At 37.4% G+C, this 20,824-nt stretch overlaps 2 protein-coding genes across 2 annotated transcripts in view; one reads left to right on the forward strand and one right to left on the reverse strand.

Moving 5' to 3' along the window:
• LOC136846185 (inactive dipeptidyl peptidase 10-like) overlaps positions 1–20,824 on the reverse strand; it is a 721,139-nt gene that overhangs the window by 662,111 nt on the left and 38,204 nt on the right.
• tank (EI24 domain-containing protein tank) overlaps positions 4,442–20,824 on the forward strand; it is a 116,956-nt gene continuing 100,573 nt past the window's right edge. The window contains exon 1 of the mRNA XM_067117010.1: positions 4,442–4,650. Within this exon, the coding sequence (XP_066973111.1) occupies positions 4,642–4,650 (9 nt within the window). The 5' untranslated portion in view covers positions 4,442–4,641. The remainder of the gene's footprint in view (positions 4,651–20,824) is intronic.

A 20,824-nucleotide genomic window follows, 5' to 3' on the forward strand; every position in this document is an offset into this window, starting at 1 on the left:
CAACTACAGACACCTCGCGATGGCGAGGAGCTTTCCAGTCCCCACCCAAAAGGCCGCCTTCAAAACCCCACCTCCAGCCACAAATTTCACACAGCCTTCGTCAAGACGCGATCTAGCAGGAACTGGCGCCGCCGGTGACTCAGCGGGAGGAGGACGCCGCCGTCGGGAGTCTGGGACGCCCTTATGAGATCAGCCAGGCTCATCCCGGTGTGGGTGGAGGATGTCCCCCGTTGAATTTTCGTCGAATAACCCCGGTAGGCTTTGAAAAGAGTGAGATATAGAGGTGTATCTTCAAAAGTGCCATAAGATAATTTCAATTTGTTTGTTACCTTCAACTTTGTTGGGGATATATTTTAATGACTAATTTTAACTTTTGTAGGACGTGAACAAACATTTCAGAAAGGTACATTCACAAAACTGGAGCTATGACAATAAAAATGAAGGTTTGTGCATAATTATATGTTAAAGGATGCAAATCGAAAGATAAAATCATGGGATTATTGTATCTAAATATTGTGAGAAAATCGTTAAGTTACGAGGTCGATTTGGCTGTTACATATAAACATAACCACTGAAAGTGACCATATATATATATATATATATATATATATATATATATATATATATATATATATATATATATATATATATATTTATTAGTATTTTGCAAGTAGCCAGAAATGTACAAGTTTAACTAATCATTGTCTTGTCTGTTGCAGGAAACGGAATAATGTTAAATAATACATATTTATATATATATACGGAATAATATATATATATATATATATATATATATATATATATATATATATATATATATATATATATATATATATATATATATATATATATTATATTTCAACTACAGTTAAATGTGTCTGAATTCGAGATACGTATGTAAGGTCTGATCCAGACATATCTTTCTTCGCGATGGAATGGCTTAGCATAAACATTACCATAGCCTACAGAACGCGGGTTGGAATCAATCACGGGAGACGGGGCTTTCTTCATTTGTTCCCTGTCTGGATAAACGTAGCCAAAAAAGTGTTAGGAAATCAATAAGTTACAAGGATCCGAGCCTTGAGAGACAAGAACACGTCGTGTTATGAACCTAGATCAGTTCTCAATCCTGGGGACGTCAGCAATTTCCAACTGGGGCGCGAGCCCTAGGGGAAAATTATAAATTTCTCTAATTATATTCGTTATTCTCTTAACAAGAGTCGCTAAGAAGCAGTGCCAAGTATCTCACTAATTCATTCCTAAAAGAAGAAAAACACCCCTTCTCTTTCTCTTTTTCATTTTCCTTTAAATCTGGGAGGGAATTTTACTTATAGATGGAAGGGGGGCGTGGTGGGAAGGACCAACTCTTACAGGGGGCGTGGTAATAAAAAGATTAGGAACCACTGACCTAGATAAATTAGATGCATTTACAATACAATGATAAGAAAATTCTCATGCAACTAAGCTATTCAGCAAGAAATGTGAAACTCCTTCGAGTATTTGGGTATTCCCTTTGACCAAACAATATTTTGCCTCTAGAATCGATTCTGTTCCAAAAAGGGTAATTTTGACCTAGATACATTTTCAGTACAATGATGACGAAATGTCATGCACCTAAGCTATTCAGCAAGAAGAGTGAAATTCCCTCGAGCATGTGGGTATATCCTGTGACCAAACAATAGTTTGTATCTAAATTCACTGCCTTCTTTGATATTTCTGTCTGAAATCGGGGTTGTATGGACATTTTTTTTTTTCATTTTTTAGTCTGTGTATTTCTCCCATTATCTCCCCCACCGCACTTCTTCTTACACTCTGTGACAGTGATTCTCAAACTGGGTGCCGTGGCACCCTGGGGGGCCACAGATAGTGCCTAGGGGTGCCGCAAGATTGTCATGAATTTTGTCTTGGCTAGTTGATCTCAGTGAACATTTGTGAAAAAAAAACTAAAATTTGCAAAGTCTTCATATAATTATGATCAGTGTGACTACTCTATATACACTGTATATATATATATATATATATATATATATATATATATATATATATATATATATATATATATATATATATATATATATACATATATATATACAGTATATTCCTTAAATACGAAGTTAATTCATGCGATGTGGTGGGATGGTGAAGAAGGGGTGCCACGGTAATTATTACATTGGTTAGGGTGCCATCACTAAAAAAAGATTGAGAACCAATACTCTCTGCACATGGAAGTCTTCGTTTTCCATCCAGCTTAACAGGGATTCACTGGAAGTCCCAACTTCCTTTTCTGCGTTCTTGCCAGGAGAGCCGTATTATTCCGAGATCAATGATTATAAAGGATTATGAAGGACTTGATGGCTCTCCCTTCCCTCGATTATGTAAATAGGTCCTAAAGGATGGAATGTCATCGAAAACTGGGGTACAACAGACGTAACCTGGAAGCCTAGGTTTAATCAATACGTAAGACAGTCATTGTTGACAGCACGAACAGCAAATGGAAGGCCTTTGAATTTATCAAAATACCAGCTAACTTCTGGATACGAATCTCTAAAAAAAAAAGTGAAAATGTCAGCCACGGTCCGGTGGTGGCCTATGTTATTAGCACCTATAGCGCTGCCAGAGGTACGATTACGGCTAACTTTAACCTTAAATAAAATCAAAACCACTGAGGCTATAGGGCTGCAATTTGGTACGTCTAATGACTGGAGGGTGGATGACCAACATACCAATTTACAGCCCTGTAGCCTCAGTAGTTTTTAAGATCTGAGGGCGGACGGACAGACAAAGCAGGGACAATAGTTTTCTTTTACAGAAAACTAAAAATGGCTTCTTTAAGTTTATGGTCTACCATAAACAGCACAAACTGGAAAGCCTTATCCTCAAATTATGTTAATCATCAATTCAGTTAATCATAATTTGGCAGTTAATTAGGTATCGATATCTGGGTCCCACTTAAAGAGAATTGCCAATTTCATCGGAGAGACTCGTCAGTGCACCTCGTGTGGTGCACTGTAGGCATTACTTAAGGTTTTTGCAGCGTCCCTTCGGCCCTTAGCTGCAACCCCTTTCATTCCTTTTTATTGTATCTCCTTCCTTTAATACTCTCTTTCTTCCATCTTGCTATCCACCCTCTCCTAACAATTATTTCATAGTGCAACTGACTGAGAGGTTTTCCTCCTGTTACACCTTTCAGACCTAAGTAGGCCTACTCTCAATTTCCTTTCCAGCTCTGAATGACCTCATAGGTCCCAGTGCTTCTCAAATGCAGAATGTACAGATAACAACACATAATCATTTTTCATTCCATTCAGAAAATGTTCAAGCAGACTCAAGTTCTAATATGCGTTCCTATTAGCATGAAATATGTTAAGCTTTTAGACTGTAAAGTCGACCATGGTAAAAATATTCTAATTGCATGAATATAGCATCGGTTTTATCCTTGGGGCATTTAATAACGAGGCGGAGACAATATACTGTGGGACTGAAGATTAAAAATTTTTTCAAGAGGAAATATCAAGTCTTATTTTACCTCAGGCGGAAGTGAAAAATCGCCTTTTTAACGAGTACCTGATAAAAAAATGTAGTACCATGCAGTTTATGAAATAATAATAACAGTCCGGCAATATCCATACAAAAAACAAGGAGGTCTTTATGAAATTCCTTTCCCAAGGAAACTCCTTTGCCAAGCAAGTATACGAGAAGCCATTGGCTTCACTGGGGAGGTGAAAAAAAAAAACCCATCTTGCAATACAGACAAGAGAATGCAGTTATACTGCAAACTAGGTCAAATGAAAATTGTGAAATATGTGAACAATTTAGAAAATGGAAGATTTTTAAGGCCTTAAAAACGAAAACACCCTAAAATCGCACACTGAAAATATATGTGAACAATTTTTAACCAGACTATTCCGATGCAATATTGCCAAAACAAGCAATTAGTGTAGCTATGTAATGAAACAAACCTTGTAAATTCCCTTAGAATAAGTGACTGCTAATCATGACCGAACTACGTTTTAGTGTGTCGATGGCGAAACTGCAGTCAGAAAGAACGTATAGATTATGTTTTAGATTAACTGTTTAAAGAGTTAACTTTTGAACAAATTAAAACCGTTAGATGATTAATGCACGTCATCGTCAGTATATGTATATATGCACACATATATATACTGTATATATACATGTACCCGTAAAAAAAACTGTAAAGCCGAGTACGCTGAGGAACGAGAATGCCAATGAAACTGATGCAGAGAAATGGAAGACCGTTATATTTCGAGCAGTTTCCAGCCCTTTTCAAAAAAATAATGGCGAACCATTTATAAAAGGATTCTGTAAATGACGGGCAATTATGAAATATAGAGTTCGTTAAGTTCTGTCAAAGGACTGTCATGAGGCAGAGGGTCAAAATAACGGGAGAAGCATAGTACTAAGTTAGAAGCACTAGTAGTAAGTAGTTCGACATGGCGCCCCCAGATCGGCGCTGCTTTCAGCTGTCCCCAAACACTCGGGAAAGGCGGGAATTAAGCAGCTGATTTGTGTGTCTTGCGATTTTTTCGTGCACTATCTTCGTAATAGAACTTTGTTCACCCTATAATTGCAGAAATAGACACGGAAATCCTTCAAGAGACAAATGGAATAACATGTGAAATGTGGAAGGTAAGTAAAGCATAATGAATTTCATTTAGTGTTAGCTGCAGCTGCGCTTTCCCTGTTTACGTCTGACATGTCCAGCGTATTTTCGTGGCATATAATTCCAATGGTGACTTCAATTTCGATATTAGAACATCATTAACCATATATATGCTACATGGTATAAAGCAAAAAAAAAAATCTTGCTCGTTGTTAAAAATTGCTTAGCTGTAAGTAGGCCTGGGCCTATACGTTACTGGTTGTGTCAGCTTATTTTCGTGGCATATAATTGCAGTGGTGACTTCGACTTCAATTTCGAAATTAGAACATCATTAACCACATATATGCTACATGGTATAAAGCTAAATAAAAAAAAGATCTTGCTCATTATTAAAAAATGCTTAGCTGTCAGTAGGCCTAGGCCTATAGGTTACTGGTTGTGTCAACAAGAACCCATCTCATTACCGTTACTGTGATGCTGAATTTGGACACCTGCTAAATTTGGCAGTCATTAAGAATTCTTTGAAGCATGGAAGCCGGTAGGTTAGTGTCTGAGCCATTATTTAAATTTTAGACACGTAAAGGAAGAGAAATTCCAGGACGTCACACTTGGTGAGAGAGTATTTCAGATCGGTGTAAACAAACCGTAGAAAGCAACTTCTATTATTCCATTCTAAGCAAACTGTATTGTTTATATGTGTAACAAATCCTGGTTTGGTAGCCTAGGTTACACCTGTACCGTCAAACTACTGATTTGATAAGGAGCAGTATCATTGAAACATTATTCTTAGCATAAGTTAATTACGTATATATATAAAACTACTTTCTCTTTGGTAAGAGTTATCGAATATCATTGTAAAGAAAAAAATAGCCTCCAAGAATGGCAACATCGGAAAGGACTCTTGGCCAAGCAAACGCTAGACCTATACTTATTGATTCGGCAGGCGGTTTTATTGTTTTGTCTTTCGAACAACGATCTGATTAAAAATAAGTCAAAAACACTCAAAATTTCTTTAAACAAAGCTCCTGGAAATACGATAGTAGCTAAATAAGCTGAATAAAATGCAGTTTGTTAAAGGAATGTTGTACCACGTTCACTCTGGTGCTCTTTCTTGCTTGCCATTTAAAATGTTTGGCGGTAGGCACTAAGTAGGTCTAGTGGGCTATTGTTTATATTAACATGCCTTGTTTAATATTTCGATATATATTGTGCATGATCCCCCGTCCGATAAAATAGGATTCATGAATATACGGCCGATCTTGTCTGATTTCCTTGACCCTTGTTACAGTTTCATGTTTGTCTTCTCAATTATTGCAGCTTCGAGGAACTGACATTTGAAAAATGTACTTCCGTGAACAATTTGCTAAGATTTTCATTTACAATTGTGGTTAGCTCCACCCACATTCTTGAAAATGGAGGAACTTTGTGTAGGTATTACTAATGAACGTCTGTGTTCGGGGTTTCTCTGATAAAGGCTTTATTGGATTCATTACATCCTCTGCAAGGTATCATGTTTACGCCTGTATGTTAGGCGTTTCCTTTTCTCCCGTAAACATTAGTAACAGGAGATACCTGCTTCTTACGTAGCTGAAAGCATAGGGAATTGGCCCAAAAATTTGTATTAATATGATGCTATCCAGATACGGACTTTTTTGTTTCATTAATAGGCCTGTTATACGTTTCTTTTGCCATGTTTTAATGGGAACGTGTGTGTGTGTGCGCGGCTGTCTGTCTTGCTATGGGTTTGAACGGGGATTACAGTCGTTCGAACCTAATATACCAAGAGAGTGCTCCTGGAAATTGCTTGTAAACACAGCTGCCCCGTCGACAATAAACGGTGCAATATTTAACGTAGGGAAACCACCTCTCAAACAGCGTTGTCCTGTTTGATCCTCGATTGCTCCTGCATTATTCTGCATTCCATTACCTGTAATGTTCTGGCTGAGCACTTATTGCAGAGAGCCTCGCCGTTTTTATTGGAAATGGCTAAAAAATACGAGAGTGCCTTTTAAAGCCACAATGGGCAAATGAACGCGTATATCTTTTTAATGATCGCACAGCTAAATATTTTACGTTTTATGGTTTGATTGATGGAGATAAAACTTGGATTTAAGATTTATTCAAAATGGGTTTGGAAATGCCCCAATGCGAACCCGATATCCGGCCACACAGATGAATGGACAGGAATTAGCTTTGTTCGTGCAATACATTTTTGCGCCGTTGGTTTATTTTATTGTTACATGCGGTTTTTGCAGGGAATTGGCATCCTGCTAAAAGATGGTGGATTTAGGAATGATAAAAAAATATATATATATAGTCAAGAGGGTTTATATATATATATATATATATATATATATATATATATATATATATATATATATATATATATATATATATATATATATATATAAAATCAAGAGAGTTTTATAATATATATATATATATAGTCAAGAGACTTTTTATATATATATATATATATATATATATATATATATATATATATATATATATATAAATTCTCTTGACTAGAACCTTTCCATATTTTCACAGAACATGCTAGAGTCCGTGTTTAAACACGACAGATGAATTTGGAAGAGAAAGTGAAAAACGAGCAGTCCCTAACTACGGGCGCTCCGAATTTAAGAACATTTCTCCCGGCCCATCCTCCTTCCACCACACTTTGTCTTCAAAAGTTTTCCCTTCAAGTTTTCTCGTTATGGAAATATTTACTCTTTTTTCCGGGAGGTTCATTATGTATAACAAACGTTTATGATTGTGTGTAATTCAGTCCCCGTAGAAAAAAAAATTATTCGATGGTAGTCAGTCCTTCATCTTCTTCTTCTTCTTCTTCCCTGTAGTGGGGTAATGTAGTGCCGTCAGTGCACCTCACGCGGTGCAATGTAGGCATTACTTAAGATTCTTTGCAGCGTGCCTTCGACCTCTCGCTGCTGCAACCCCTTTCGTTCCTTTTACTGTACCTTCTTTCATATTCCGCCCTCTCCTGGCGATTGATTCATAGTGCAACTGCTTTGAGGTTTTCCTGCTGTTACACCTTTCAGACCTTTTTACTGTCAGTTTCCGTTTCAGCGCTGAATGACCTCATTGTTCTCAGTGCTTGGCCTTTGGACCAAATTCTTCTTCTTCTTCTTCTTCTTCTTCTTCTTCTTCTTCTTCTTCTTCTTCTTCCCTTATTTCCGATTTTTCTTTTGTGTGGCGCTGCGAATTTTTACGTATCCAAAAAATACTGTCAGTGGGAAAACATCCATTTGGTTTATGGAAAGACGAAGACATTAAAACGAACGTTTTTGTTTGCCGGAAATATTACTCCAACGTCACATTTTTCGCTTTCGTAATAGACTGTTAAACCACTAATTGCGAAGCTACTGACAGGAATGAAGTGCTGTCGACGCCACGAGAATTTATTATCCTTTTATGATTTCTGTGAACAATGTATGACCCATTATGCCAGAGGGGTGGAGGGGAAACGAGAGAGAGAGAGAGAGATGTCTGTTCAAGTAATGGTCCTTTTAAAGAATGAGAAACCTTCAAGAGAGAGAGAGAGAGTTGGGAGGGGGGGAGAGAGAGAGAGAGAGAGAGAGAGTGATGTCTGTTCAAGTAATGGTCCTTTTAAAGAATGAGAAACCTTCAAGAGAGAGAGAGAGGGATGGAGTGGAAACGAAAGAGAGAGAGAGAGTGATGTCTGTTTAAATAATGGTTCTTTTAAAGAATGAGAAACCTTCATGTGTGTGTGTGAGAGAGAGAGAGAGAGAGAGAGAGAGAGAGAGAGAGAGAGAGAGAGAAATCTCCTTCATTCTCGAGACAATCACATCCGCGAATTTTGAAACGTATTACAAGTTTCGTTAATGTCTGTTCAAGTAATGCTCCTTTTCAAGAATGAGAAACCTTCATGAGAGAAAGAGAGAGAGAGAGAGAGAGAGAGAGGGTGGAATTTTTTTGTTATCGAAGAGATCTCCGTCTTTTTCTTTCCCAGTTAATGAAATTCATTATATATACGAAAAAAATTACATTATAAAATCGACCAGAAAGAAAATTTTGATGCGACAGCTAGGTGAGTCTCATATCGAATTGTGTTACTTTCGTAGCTCATTATTGTTGGATGTTCATTATTACTAATAACCTCAAAGTTTAAATGGCCCCCGTCTCCCTTATGAAATCCGTAATCGTATACAAAGAGCGATAACAACTTAATTACTCTTTTTCTTTTTTTTCCTTCCTTCCTTCCTTTCTTTCTTTCTTTTTTGTTTGTGTAATCGCAAGTGGGCTACATTCAGTGAAAATAACAAAACAAATAATAACTCTTATGCAAAGAGCGATAACAAATTAATGATTCTTTTTCTTTTTTATTCCTTTCTTTCTTTCTTTTTTTGTTTCTGTAATCGCAAGTGGGCTACATTCAGTGAAAATAACAAAACAAATAATAACTCTTATGCAAAGAGCGATAACAAATTAATTATTCTTTTTCTTTTTTATTCCTTTCTTCCTTTCTTTATTCCTTTTTGTCAACGACTGAATAAGAGTCGAATTACACTTCGTTTTTCACTACCGAAATAATTAAGAAAAAATTATATAATGAAAGGCCCTTTAAATTCTTAAAAATAGGCGAGCCCTATTTACTGCCCCTCAACAGCAAAAGAAAATCGTTATGAGTCACTGGTCATATTGTAAATTATAGACCTCATATGAGTTCAACAAGGGAAGGAAACTAGTTCGCTCAAGTTTTAAAAAAAAAAAAAAATACGACGAAGTTTCTTCGGCGCAATCGAGTTTTCTGTACAGCCGCTGCAGCGTACCCTCAATGCCATCGAAAATAGATCTGTCTTTCGGTGGTCTCGGTACGATGCTGTATGAGCCACGGCCCATGAATCTTTATCCACGACCCCGTGGTGGCCTATCCTATATCGTTGCCAGACGCACGATTATGGGTAAATTTAACCTTAAATAAAATAAAAACTACTGAGGCTGGAGGGCTGTAATTTGGTATGTTTGATGATTGAAAGGTGGATGATCAACATACTAATTTGCAGCCCTCTAGCCTCAGTAGTTTTTAAGGTCTGAGGACGGGCAGGAAAAGTGTGGACAGAATAAAGTGCGGACGGACAGACAAAGCCATCACAATAGTTTTCTTTTACAGAAAACTGAAAATGCAAAAAGAAATATTGGAACATTTTCTCGTCCGTCGCATCCTAAATGACGAAGATAAAAATTATGAGAACCGGAGTTCCGGTGTAGACATTATAGAACGCGGCTTGAATTTTTGTAGGGAAATTCAACTAAAACTTTCAGTTTACGTTTGTGTCAAAGTAAATAAAAAAAAATACAACAGTAAAAGATAGAAGATTGTAACTAACTGTAGTTATATACAAACAACCAGGGTTAAAAAAGAAGAAAGAGGAATATTGTTTGTGTGTGTATATATATATATACATACATATACACACACTCAGCTCTACCTGCGTTAACTTTTTATTGATGCATTCTGTCTTTTGACGTCTTGGTATAAGGTTGGTTATCGGTCTTTGATTTTGCTTTTATGTCTTTTTTTGTTTTTCCATTTTTTATCTTGTATTCTAACTGTGCTGTTTTTTATGAATTTTATTGATTTTTACCGCAGTTTTTAAAGTAATTTTACTCATTATTTAACAGATTCCCTGGTGATGTAATAAAGTTATTTATTACGAAACGTTGGAAATAAAGAATTACGCTGAGATTAGTATTGTTTTCCATGGTCCACCTCGCGCTGATATATATATATATATATATATATATATATATATATATATATATATATATATATATATATATATATATATATATATATATATATATATATATATATATATTTATATATATATATATATATTATATATATATATATATATATATATATGTATATATATACACACACACACTGCTGAATGTGGATAAAATAAAAGAGTACAACACATAAATTAATCCAGGTCTGAAAATGTTTCGCTAGCTGTCGGGGAGTGCCTCGCACATGAGAGAGGCGAAGATGAATAAAGTGATAATGATTTTCTCGTGGGCGCGCTGTTGGGTTTCTGATTTCTTGGTATTGCCTTTGTGATTCATAGCTCGGATTTCACGATGAAGTTTAGTCGGCAAAACGCATATTTACGAAGCGTTACTTCTACTCCGAGGGGAGTGAGTGGGAGTTTGGGCTGTGTGTTCGGCCGTGTGTGCTTATTTGTTTCCTCAAAAGTATCTCGAAAAGTTATTGATGGATTTCTGTGAATTTTGGGGGAGAGTTCTTGGCTGCGGGCCCGGGAGGATTCAGATGGGTCTGGAATCGGATGCGGGTCTAGAACATTTTTCTTTTTTTTTTTCTCTCTGTAGTCGTCGCGAGATTTAAAAATTAAAAAAAAAGTAAAAAAGTTTCTTAGGCGCAATCGAGTTTTCTGTACAGCGTATAATCAAGGCCACCAAAAATAGATCTAACTTTCGGTGGTAGCGGTGTAATGCTGTATGAGCCGCGGCCAATGAAACTTTAACCACGGCCCGGTGGTGGCATATCCTATATCGTTGCCAGAAGCATGATTATGGCTACTTTAACCTTGAATAAAATAAAAACTACTGAGGCTAGAGGTTTGTAATTTAGTATGTGTGATGATTGGAGGGTGGATGACCAACATACCAATTTGCAGCGCTCTAGCCTCAGTAGGTTTTAAGATCTGAGGTCGGACAGAAAAAGTGCGGGCAGAAAAAAGTGCGGACGGACAGACAAAGCAGGCACAGTTTATTTATGATTATATGTTTTACTTTAAAATGGAAGCTGTCTTAAGAACAACTTCATTAGAATTTATACAAACCATTATGATGTTCGCAGAATTTTTTAGTGTATTCCATATTTAATACCGAGTTTTCGATTATGTATTTTGTTAACTTTAATATGGCAAAACAACAACCAATCTTCTTCGTGCAAAATAATAGCGTAGAATTAATTAGGAAAAACTTAGGCGTCAGTCATAGCTGGTAAAGTTATATTTTTATCGAGGCTTCAGTTTCATTTACGAAGAGTATTTTGAAATACTAAATCATTTACGAAGAGTATTATGAAATACTGAATCATTTACGAAGAGTATTTTGAAATCCTAATCAACAGCAAATTCCTGAGGTGTATGCTAGTATTGCACCAGCCCCGGTTTTTATGCCATGCCCCTTAGGTTAGGTTAGGTTAAGGTTAGGTTAGGTTAGGTTAGGCTACATCAATAATGCAAATGTAATTTGGGTGTGGGAAACATAATGAAATTATTTTCAAGAAAATTCTATGGTTAGTTTTTAAGATATGGCGCCCCGCTCTTTTCAGGGGAAAGATCCCGGAGCTAAATATAGCATCCTCCAGTTCGGTGATTAGCCTCTTAAGAATCAGTCACGTTCGAAGTTGTAGCCCTCTTATTAGACTACAGACACATACCACCTTTAATGATCTTTTCCATGGTGTCATTAAAAGAAATTGATATAAAGCGATTAATAATTTAGATAAACCATAGAATATTTTGAGTTTTTGTCTGTGGATAAGCGAAATAGATAGCTACTTTTCCACTTCAATCACCTTTTCACTTCGAAGTGACGTCGTCGTTTACGCCTGGTGGAGTGATCGACAGCAATCGTTGGAAGGACACGCAATTAAAAATATGAATTAAGATATATATTGGGGATTCAAGTAGGCAGTCTGACTAAGTAAAAGTTGTTGGAGCAGCAACGGGTTGGGTTGGTAAGTAAGATACTACCAAATAATCCACACCTTGGGCGTCCTAATGGGCGTATAATTCTTAACTCAGTGAGCCCATATGACCCAAGTAGTAGGAAGTTGTAGGTAACAGAATAATTTACAAGACACAATAATCATTGGAGTGTAATTTAAATTCCATTTGAATCGTTTTGTATTTATCTACTTATAAATGATTAGATAACATCTAAATATATATATATATATATATATATATATATATATATATATATATATATATAGATAGATAGATAGATAGATAGATAGATAGATAGATAGATAGATAGATAGATAGATAATCCCTTTAAGACAGATCCCAGTAGACAGATAATCCAAAGGGTTTAACACCTTGTTCCCAGTAGAGGGTTAATTCCAAGCCATATCCCTTTTTCCACACCACTTCATTCCAACATAGTCACCCAACCACAATGTGCATAATTCACTTCTTAAATCAGCTTAGGCATCAGAAGTCTTGACACAGCAAAATTGTTCTGATTAACCTGAAAGTATAAAGAGAATTTTGGCTACGGGGTCCTAAGGAAGGTTTGAGAAGGCATTGAGGGGGAGTCTGGAATAGAAGGCAGATTAAGAACTTTTTTTCATTGGCGTTCATTATCTTAGCTAGTTTCTAAAATTACCAGGTGGATGGGTGGATAGGAATGGTTCCCTCACGTTCCTTACTATTCTGCACAAATATGGAGAAAATCATATTCGTGCTGAATAGGAGACGAGATGTCTCGAAAGTAGTTTGTCAGTATAGACCCATCTCCTCCAATTTGTGACTTTACCGTAAAGGATACATTGCTGCTGAAATTTGAAATGTGCAGATGATTAGGAAACGTAAGAGCAGATGTGCTGATACAGAAGAAACTGAATTGTTCGGTACTTATGGAAAGTGTTGAACTTCTGGGAGTGGGAAGAACGAAGATTGGTCCTTTACTGAGAGAAAGGGTAATGAAAAGCAAATGAAGAGACGTTTGTGACGACAGGAAGACAAATGACAAATCGGGACAAGCGAAAATGCACTTCTGTGTTGACTGTACCAGGAAAGCATTTAGCGATAGCCGGTTCGGTCCTTCCAGAAAGAGAATGAAAGAACGACCCGGAGATCTGAAGAAACACTGTGAGAGAAAATGATAAAAGCGAATGATATCCTTGGAGTGACTTAAATCAACAGGTTCAAGGAGGAAAAAGCTCTCCCGGATGGAAGTAAATGAAGTGAGGAAAGATGATGGAAAAGAAAGTGTATCTTAGAGCCGGAAAGGGCATTTAGAGAGAGTGCAAACACCTGACGGCGAGAGTCGCTTGATTACAAAAGTAAACTGCATCTGTAATTGCTGGTAGGAAGAGGGACTGAAAAATGGGTAAATTTAGTTCATTTTACAAGTAAATATCTGTTTTTTTTTTTTCCATTTAGTTGATTCATTTACCTTTTTACTTTTGTGCTTTTAGATGTACATTTTCTATATTCTTTACTGTAGTCATAGATGTATGAACAGCATTCGTATGGCAAAGATAAGAAAATGAAATTGGTAATGACTGATTTCTAATTGAAGTAGATCTGAAAAAAAAAAGAAAAACAGAAATTTCTGAAATAGCACACTGGCAACCAACTTCCTTACGACAGAAGATAAAATAAATTATTTGGCATCTCTCAAGAATAATTGCTGGAAAAGGAGGGTTTTATTACAAATAGATACCGTTTTTATGGACTCCACGCCCCCACCCCTTCCCTTTTTAGTTTTCTGTAAAAGAAAACTATTGTGCCGGCTTTGTCTGTCCGTCCGCACTTTTTCTGTCCGCCCTCAGATCTTAAAAACTACTGAGGCTAGAGGGCTGCAAATTAGTTTGTTGGTCGTCCACCCTCCAATCATCAAACATACCAAATTGCAGCCCTCTAGCCTCAGCAGTTTTTAATTTATTTTATTTAAGGTTAAAGTTAGCTATAATCGTGCTTTTGGCAACGATATAGGATAGGCCACAACCGGGCCGTGGTTAAAGTTTCATGGGACGCGGCTCATACAGCATGATACGAGACCACCGAAAGATAGATATATTTTCGGTGGCCTTGATTATACGCTGTAGCGGCTGTACAGAAAACTTTTCTTCGGCGCATTTTTCACTTTTTTTTTTTTTAGCCAGTAATAGCCAAATACTATCACCAACACTCACCTCACTTTAACACCTACGTTGGTTATCATTTCTTTGACGAAGAATCGTCGAGGAACGAAAATGAGAGGAAGAGTGATTGATTAAGGTCTTTTCATCCCTTAATTCATCTCTCAAAGTGGGTAGGATGCAGGTCATAAGAGTTCGCACCGCCGAGCTCTTCTTCACATTGAGCTGAAAAGCTCCATTGACGGAGTCGAGAGGAGCTCTATAGTGCCTATTGAAAATCTTTAGATCGCGTCGGAGACGTCACAGTTTGTCCCGGCGGTGGCGTTCAGTTTAACACAAACGAAATATAAAAATAAAGTTTTATAAATGTACAGCATTTAAGACTCTCCTTTATATTTACGTAGACATTATATATATATATATATATATATATATATATATATATATATATATATATATATATATATATATATATATATATATATATATATATACAATGTGTGTGTGGTAATACATAATGTACATTCACTGCCACAGTTTACGAATAACAATAGCCAGCATTTTATCATTGTAGGAGTTCCCTATTGGTCTAGCCTTTTTTTGTATGTTGCTGAAAAGCTGTGGTATTTAAACATTCCAATAGCCAGCATTTTATCTTTGCAGGAGTTTCGTATTGGCATAGCCTTTATTTTTTTTTTTACGTTGCTGCCGTTATCTCGTATTTTAAACGTTCAAACAAATATATTTCTGGATATAAGAGCAAAAATACTTCCCACCAAAAGTTCCCGGGACCAAAACTTAACTCAGGTTAATGGCTCCACCGCTTCTCCGTCTTCACCTGTCCAAAAATCTTCCTTCCCTTTGCAGGAAGCGTGTCTCTCTCTCTCTCTCTCTCTCTCTCTCTCTCTCTCTCTCTCTCTCTTTCATCCTCTGTTTCCCCTCCTCTTCATTCTTATTGCCAACCTCCTTTCCTGTAGATGGGCCAGTGAGGGATTAGATTCGGTAGCCCTCGATCCCTGCCCCCCACCAACCCTTCCCCACCCTCTCTCTCTCTCTCTCTCTCTCTCTCTCTCCTCCCCAACCTGCAATTTTATTTCCCCAGTTCCGTTCCTTTCCGTTCCGTTCCATTGATAACACTCAGTTCCCACCGAAAACGTCCATTAAGGCGGAAGGCGGCAGGTTTTTTTTTTTTCTAACTGAAATTCCTATAAAAATTCCCGTATTCCCAGACTTCAGTGGTTTCCCTTTGTCCATGTGTACAATAATAGTCGTTGTTTATATTTATGAAAATACATCTGTTAAAATTTTCTTGCATATATGTGCACATATATATTTGTATGTATGTGTGTGTATGTATGTATTTGTATTAATATATATCTAAAAAGAAATCATATATGTATACATAATATATATATATATATATATATATATATATATATATATATATATATATATATAAATGAACGTTCACTTAACTATCAATGATACAAGAGAATGAGTTTCAGCCCTCAAGCAGTTTAAACTCGCATCCAAGATGCTTGGATGAAAGTTATGAGTCACGAAATAGGTGGATCGGGGAAGGCAGCCAACTCTCCTTCGCGTAGGTGAAATGAGGATGTTAGATACGAATGAAAGAGAAAAGGTTCATGGATGTTGAAAGACAATGGTTCTGTTTAATAAGGAGGAAGAAAGGAGAGATTTTAAGGACAAAAATGGCAATAGGTTAAGTACGTAGAAGTTGATGAAATTTTCGAAGAAGTATATCACGAGAAAAGATGGTTTTAGAATGTTAAGTACATGTTTTTTGTGTGTGTGTGTGTGTGTGTGTGTGTGTGTGTGTGTGTGGGTGAGCATTCATCTGTAAGTGCTAAACAAACAAGAGCTTTATGCAAGCAAAACACAAAGTCAAAGCACTCTACTTCATTCCTGAAATAAATTATATATATTTTTTTTTTCATTTTTCGTCATTCCAGGTTTTAAAAAAAAATCCAGCCTTTAAATGATCTTCGTTCCGGGAGAATTATGAACACTTTAAAGTCCCAAGGAAAAGATGGAGTTAAAATTATCCCAGCTGAATGCGAAAACAAAATAATGGGCTTCCAAACTTTGCGAAGGCGGATTATTAGGTAATCCTTAATCTTCCACTTTCTCCACGGGCGAGCTCGAGATCTGGGCGATTTTGTTATTATAGACAAAAAAATTCGCTTAGCTCGACAAAAGGGGACGCGAGAATGAACGTGCATTTTACTTTCCAATGGATGATTGAACGTCAAAGACCTCAATGGGGAAAAATGGATGGTAAATCCAAGGCCAAGTGAGACCATGTCTGCCCAATTGGGTAGAGTCGCCTCCCACCTGGGGTAACTACGTAGGCGATGACGTATCTTAGAGGTATACTTGCTCATTACGGCAGTTCACCTGCTGACGCAATAAGGAGGTAGACAGAGCTCCGCCTACATGGGGATTTGGGGGGAGTGGGCAGACCTTCTCTTTCTCTTGGCATTGAGTAAATCTAGAAAATAAAAGTGTCCACACGTCCCCCACTTCTCGTACAAAACGGATAAAAAGACTCTAATAACATCTCGCCAGATGTGATTAATGTTACTTCACGTATCACTTGCCAAAAATTTACGCATCATCTCTGAAAGGGTTGGCACAAGTCCCCTCTCTCCGCCTGTCCGCACGTTCGGCGCGTCCTTATATATGGGATGGTCCGCCCGGAGTTATCCATATCGGAATGCTATACGACAATCGAGAGTTTATCTCCCTATCGATTTACCGATCCCCCCCCTGTTTATCTGTCCAGTATTATCTGTTCCCTGTCAACGATTTTTGTTTATCTTATGTATGGGATGGTCCGCCGACGAGAGACCCGGATTTATCCACATCGGAATGCTATACGAAAATCGAGTTTATCTCCCTATCGATTTACCGATCACCCTGTTTATCTGTCCAGTATTTTCTGTTCCCTGTCTACAATTTTCTCCGTCCGTCTACGCACCCGTCTCTACCTTGAAAACAGAGGCGAACAAACAAATGATAAGCTTGAAAAGAACCGTACTCGAGTTCTCGAGAGAGTGGAAAAATTGCGCTCTCAGGGAAAATAGGGGAACAGAAAATGCAAAGCGTATTTTCCTAGAGTGAAGCGAGGTGTTTCCCAAAGTAGAGCAGAAGGTTTCCCTCGGCGTATTTTCCTGGTGGTAAAGAGACAATGGGAAGAATGTTACGATGCTAAGGGAACGGCAAGAAAACTAAAGAAAAGGAGAAGGGGAAAAATTCCAAAATGTCATTGATAAACGTGTAAGGGGAATAATCCAGAAATGGATATTTTCATGACTGTTGCGTGAAACTTTGTTTCAAAATAAGGGCGTGTTTAGGCTAAGAAATACGGAGATATAAACAGAAATACAAAGGTGTGGTTTTAATATTCCAGTTGAATTAACAATTCTGAACGTGGGATTTTGAACCACAGCAGAATAGTCAGGTAAGATTTGGCGGAAAATATGGTGATGCGAAAATACAGCAAAATCGCTTTGTAAACAAAAACAAAAATAGAATTTTGGTTGAATCGAATTATAAACTGCATGAGGTAACAGACAGATGGAGAAGTGAGTGCAAGAAAGATAAGTCAATGATACAATGTGCTGGGGCTTTTGACACTGTATAAGAGAATCTTCTCTGAGGGTGTACGAAGCGATTGTTCCCTGCTTAGAAGTTTCACCTAAGGTTCAAAAGTGAGAATGTGGTAGTTAATCGTGTTTTCCTTTTTTTGAAAACCCTTCCTGTTAGGAGAAATGGCTTAGTAATATGTGTGTGTGTGTGTGTGTGTAGAAATGGAGAGGCAAGGAGTAAGAGAACAAAATACAGGTGAAGTGAAAAGACAAACGTAATAAAAGACAGAGACAGGGAATAGGGCATGATGTAGGCGTGGTGGCGGAGGAGGAGGAGGAGGAGGAGGCATCCACGGAAATGAAATCCTTTAGGCATATTTCGTTAAGCCTTCTCCTTGTGACGAATCCGCCTTGTTCGTTATAAGCTATGTATTTATTCAACGCTCTTGAATATCAAACACTTGGGCCTACGGAAAAGCGCGCATAATTTCGCCGAGAATTTCACCCTACCGAAAGACGCCGAGACGAAGCGTGGACTCCATTTTGGTAAGAATCGGCGTTGAATCGTCAGGATCCCGTTAGGGAGCATATTTCTGTCATTTGTATCCAAAACAAATGTTTCCTTTTGGCGTTTTTACGATAGAGTCCGGCTTGCCTGATGGTCCGTGTAATTTGTGACACGGCGGAATGTATAACCGATTTGTCGATTTCCTCTCTCTCTGTTTATCACTTTCATGAATAATTCAGCACTCGCCTTTTTATTACCTTACATATAGGGAAACAGAGAGACAGGAAGAACTCAGATCGAGTTTGTGTGTAATAAACAGAAGGGTATTCTTCGGCAAGTAGCCCTTTCTCGATAATATTCATCGCCACGTTCATTCTCTCAGCGAGGAGTTAAGGACAAAGTCATGTGCAAAATTTTATAAAATAATAGAAACAAGTAAAAAATGCTCCGAAGTTACTTCGGCGCAATCGAGTTTTCCGTACAGCGTATGATCAAGGCCACCGAAAATAGATCTATCTTTCGATGGTCTCGGTATAATGCTGTATGAGCCGCGGCCCGTGAAACTTTAACCACGGCCCTTGTGGTGGCCTGTCCTATATAGTTGCCAGACGCACGATTATGGCCCTTAAATAAAAATAATAACTACTGAGGCTAGAGGGCTGCAAGTTGGTATGTTTGATGATTGGAGGGTGGATGATCAATACCTCGATTGTGTTTAAGATCTGAGGGCGGACGGAAAAAGTGCGATATAGAATAGGCCACCACCGGGCCGTGGTTAAAGTTTCATGGGCCGCGGCCCATACAGCATTATACCGAGACCACCGAAAGATAGATCCATTTCCGGTGGCCTTGATTATAAACTGTACAGAAAACTCGATTGCGCCGAAGAAACTTCGGCGCATATATTACTTGTATTTCGCTGTTTCCAAAAGGATCTTAAACTACCTAGATTATTTTCGCCTTCAACGAGCCCCTTCGTTATCATAACATCTTTCAATCTCCAATCACAAGATGTTGTCATATCTCGGTTCCTCAAAACTTCCTGCTCCTATTTTATTTCTACTACTTTTATCGTATCGTCCCCCACTCTCTCTCTCTCTCTCTCTCTCTCTCTCTCTCTCTCTCTCTCTCTCACACACACACACATATATATATATTAATATATGTATATATATATATATATATATATATATATATATATATATATATATATATATATATATATATATATATATACGTGTTTGTCAATGTACATGACTGTGTTTGACTATCTTTTATTGCAATGCAGAAATAAGTAAGTTAAATAGAGAGTAAAGGCCAATGGACAAGACCTTAAATAAAAAAGTAAGAAATAAAACGACATAAATTAGTGAAGTAAATAAACAGATAGAAATTATTAATGTTTTACGTTTCTCATCTAAAACCCTGACCCAGCAACTGTTGATGAAAAAAAAATAGCCATAAAATGTTCGGCCGAAAGCTCGGAGGAGCCGAACAAACCCTTTGTTCATGCCACACAGAAAGGGATTTATTGAAGACGCAGCATCTCGGGGGAGTCTGGAAGCCTGCAGAAGGGACACTTGATAATAAAAACCATTTTCTGGGAAAGAATGATTGTAAAGATGCAATCTTGGGGGGTCAACAGGGCCAGCCAGACCTTCCATTATCTGGCAGTTTCGTCTCCGTTCCAGGAATTGTTTTGAAGTACAGCGCATTCGGAAATTAAAGTTTGAGGAAAGATAACTTCTGCCCGAGGGGATACGGAGTCAGATGCGGTCTGGAACTGCGGCGGATTTCGGTATCTCATCCCAGACCGACGCTGGTGCTTTAATTCGACGGATAATAGAATGGGTGGGATCAAAAGATAGCCGTTGTCCGAGCGTTTACTTTTGAAAAGTAGTCGAGCGATGCGTCAGGCAAAGTAGTTAAATGGAATGTTAAATGGAATGTCATATAGTATACAGTTATATATATATATATATATATATATATATATATATATATATATATATATATATATATATATATATATATATATATATATTCCATCATTTATAGGCATTCCCTTTATAAAGCATGAACAGCATTGCTAAAAGACAACTGTTCATAAAAGAACAACATTAAGAATCAGAAAAGAACCCAACAAAACACGACATTGTGAACAAAAGAACGTGCCATAAATAAAATACCAACCT

The sequence above is a fragment of the Macrobrachium rosenbergii genome, chromosome 14 (genome assembly GCF_040412425.1).
Source record: "Macrobrachium rosenbergii isolate ZJJX-2024 chromosome 14, ASM4041242v1, whole genome shotgun sequence".
Classification (NCBI taxonomy): Eukaryota; Metazoa; Arthropoda; class Malacostraca; order Decapoda; family Palaemonidae; genus Macrobrachium; species Macrobrachium rosenbergii.